Genomic DNA, 2,145 nt, shown 5'->3' with positions numbered 1-2,145 from the left:
ATCTTATCGAAAAAAATAAAACTCAATTCCAAAATACAAGTAATTGTTTATAAACTTTTGCATTAACCATAATTTTCAGACGGCATAGCTGCTAAGAATTATTTGGAGAGTTAAATAATCATGTGGAATCGATGGCGTACATTTTTCAATGACTTGAAACAATGGGGGCTAAAATAGAGGGTTGCGCCCTGCTTTTCTAACCCCTGTATCAGCAGATACGTACAGCGTCACTAAAAAAGTTATCTACATATCAATCCGAAATTTGTAGTATAAATGCCGTACTGTAGTAAATCACCAAAAACCGGGTCAAAATTTTCAGAAAATCAAAAATTTTCCTGGTTTCCGGTATTGCTATTTTTGTACGGTATTAGGTCCAGTTGGGGTTTTTGTATAACATAATATATCGTTTAGAAATGCCGATAACCATCCTCCTCCCCTCCTTCCTTAGTGGACAGGTTTAGATTACCTGTGTACTCACCTATACCAACAAGAATTGACGTTTCTAAAACTTCCGATGGGCTTGTAGTCCAGTAAAATTATCAAAATAATAATAAGAACGAATACTGACCTAATGGAGTAACGATGGCAAAAGTTCCAATATAAAGCAGCACCAGAAGAACCTTCGTCTTAGAAGTTACCAGTTCCACACCCACACAAAAAGCAATTACTAACTTATGGGTAGCAATAGCTGCAAATAAATACCAAACTTTATCGACACTACCCTCCAAACCCACAGCCAATCCCTCGAAGACGGCGTGGAAACTTAAGGCTAACACTGCCAAGAAACCAGTGAAAGAACTTTTTAGTGAATCGTTCATGTGATGATGAGCATGTGACTGTTTCTCTACATTAATAGTCGTCTGAGAATTAAACAATTCTTTGTTTGAGGTGCTGATGTAACTTATGCTTCCATCATCTAATTTCGTTAAAGTTACTCTGGGTATTGAGAGTTCGTCCTTTGAACTACAACTTTTCACTGATAAAGACCGATGTAGAGCGTTGTTGTGCACTTTCCTGTCTAGTAACATATGCACCGTCTCTTCTATGAAATACACGAAGAAAAATCCAAAACAGAACACTATTTCCGACAGTGGGATATTTTTTCCAAATTCGGGTATAGCGTCCCGTTTCCCCAAAGACTCAAAACTTTCTCGAACTTCAGGTTGTAGATGAATAAACGTTGTAAATAGTAAGACGCCACCACCGAAACATAGTAATAATGATATTAACAAGTTTTTATCTCCGTCCACTGATTTTATCGAAATTAGTTTTGTTAATTTTATCGGTAGAATTCCTAACAGAAACGAACAAACTCCTAACACAGCCATTGATACGAATTTTGCTAACATCAGATCATTGTTTGCAGCTTCCTGCGCTGCCGAATTTTTTAATACACTCTCCATTTTGTATATAAATATATCACAGTGTTTATCACTATTACTCTATATGTATAGCTGCCTGCAAGGGTTTCAACTATCCAGTTAACAGTGCAGCGTCATCTTAACTGCATCTTACGGTAATCTGAAACAAAACAAATCAATGGATAAGCGTTGTTAAAGTTATTTTATATATTTCGTTATTTAACTATGCAACATATTTTGAAATAAAAGCAGATATACCTTAAATAATAAACAAATACACCACTCCTCCTAATGACCCACCATTACCATACTCGATAAGCATAAGCCAAACAATTTAATGTAATTCTCTACTTAACATTCCGATAATTTTCGCGTCATTTTAAAATAGTTGTTAACAATTTTAAGTACGTATAACTTATCAAGACCCTACATTCAAGGAAAATTATGCTTTAATATACTATATCGTAACTTTTACATTATCTTGAGTTTAACTTTGGAATTTATAAGCGTTAAGTTAAAACAGCAGGTATTCGGAAGATGAAAGTACAGCATTATACAGGGATGGCCAGAAGTACGGAATAAAATTCATATCTTTTAAGTTATTTTTTTTTAAAACGCCGAAACACGTTAACTGATTTTGATTTTTTCCCATCTTCCGGTTATATAATAATAAATTTTTCTTCAACCCCCTAATCCCCAGCTACCCCTACTTTTTTTTTCAAATGGAAACATAAGGTATGAGGGGGCTCGTTGAAAAGCTTATAGAAAACCGAATCCAGCCATA

At 34.9% G+C, this 2,145-nt stretch overlaps 1 protein-coding gene across 1 annotated transcript; it reads right to left on the bottom strand.

Annotated features, from left to right (window-relative positions):
* Nucleotides 1-539: 539 nt before the first annotated feature.
* LOC111693065 (zinc transporter ZIP1-like) lies at nt 540-1,524 on the bottom strand. The gene has a single exon (XM_023457198.1). It carries the CDS (start codon nt 1,401-1,403, stop codon nt 540-542), a length of 864 nt encoding a protein of 287 aa, XP_023312966.1. The 5' UTR covers nt 1,404-1,524.
* Between the last annotated feature and the right edge of the window lie 621 nt (nt 1,525-2,145).

Source organism: Anoplophora glabripennis, unplaced genomic scaffold, assembly GCF_000390285.2.
Source record: "Anoplophora glabripennis isolate ALB-LARVAE unplaced genomic scaffold, Agla_2.0 scaffold7488, whole genome shotgun sequence".
Classification (NCBI taxonomy): Eukaryota; Metazoa; Arthropoda; class Insecta; order Coleoptera; family Cerambycidae; genus Anoplophora; species Anoplophora glabripennis.
The sequence above is the reverse complement of the archived record's forward strand: the minus strand, read 5'-3'. Positions and strand labels throughout refer to the sequence as shown.

Bases quoted from the DNA above. Each gene is read 5' to 3' on its own strand.
- LOC111693065 (XM_023457198.1), bottom strand. From the start codon at position 1,403: ATGGAGAGTGTATTAAAAAATTCGGCAGCGCAGGAAGCTGCAAACAAT.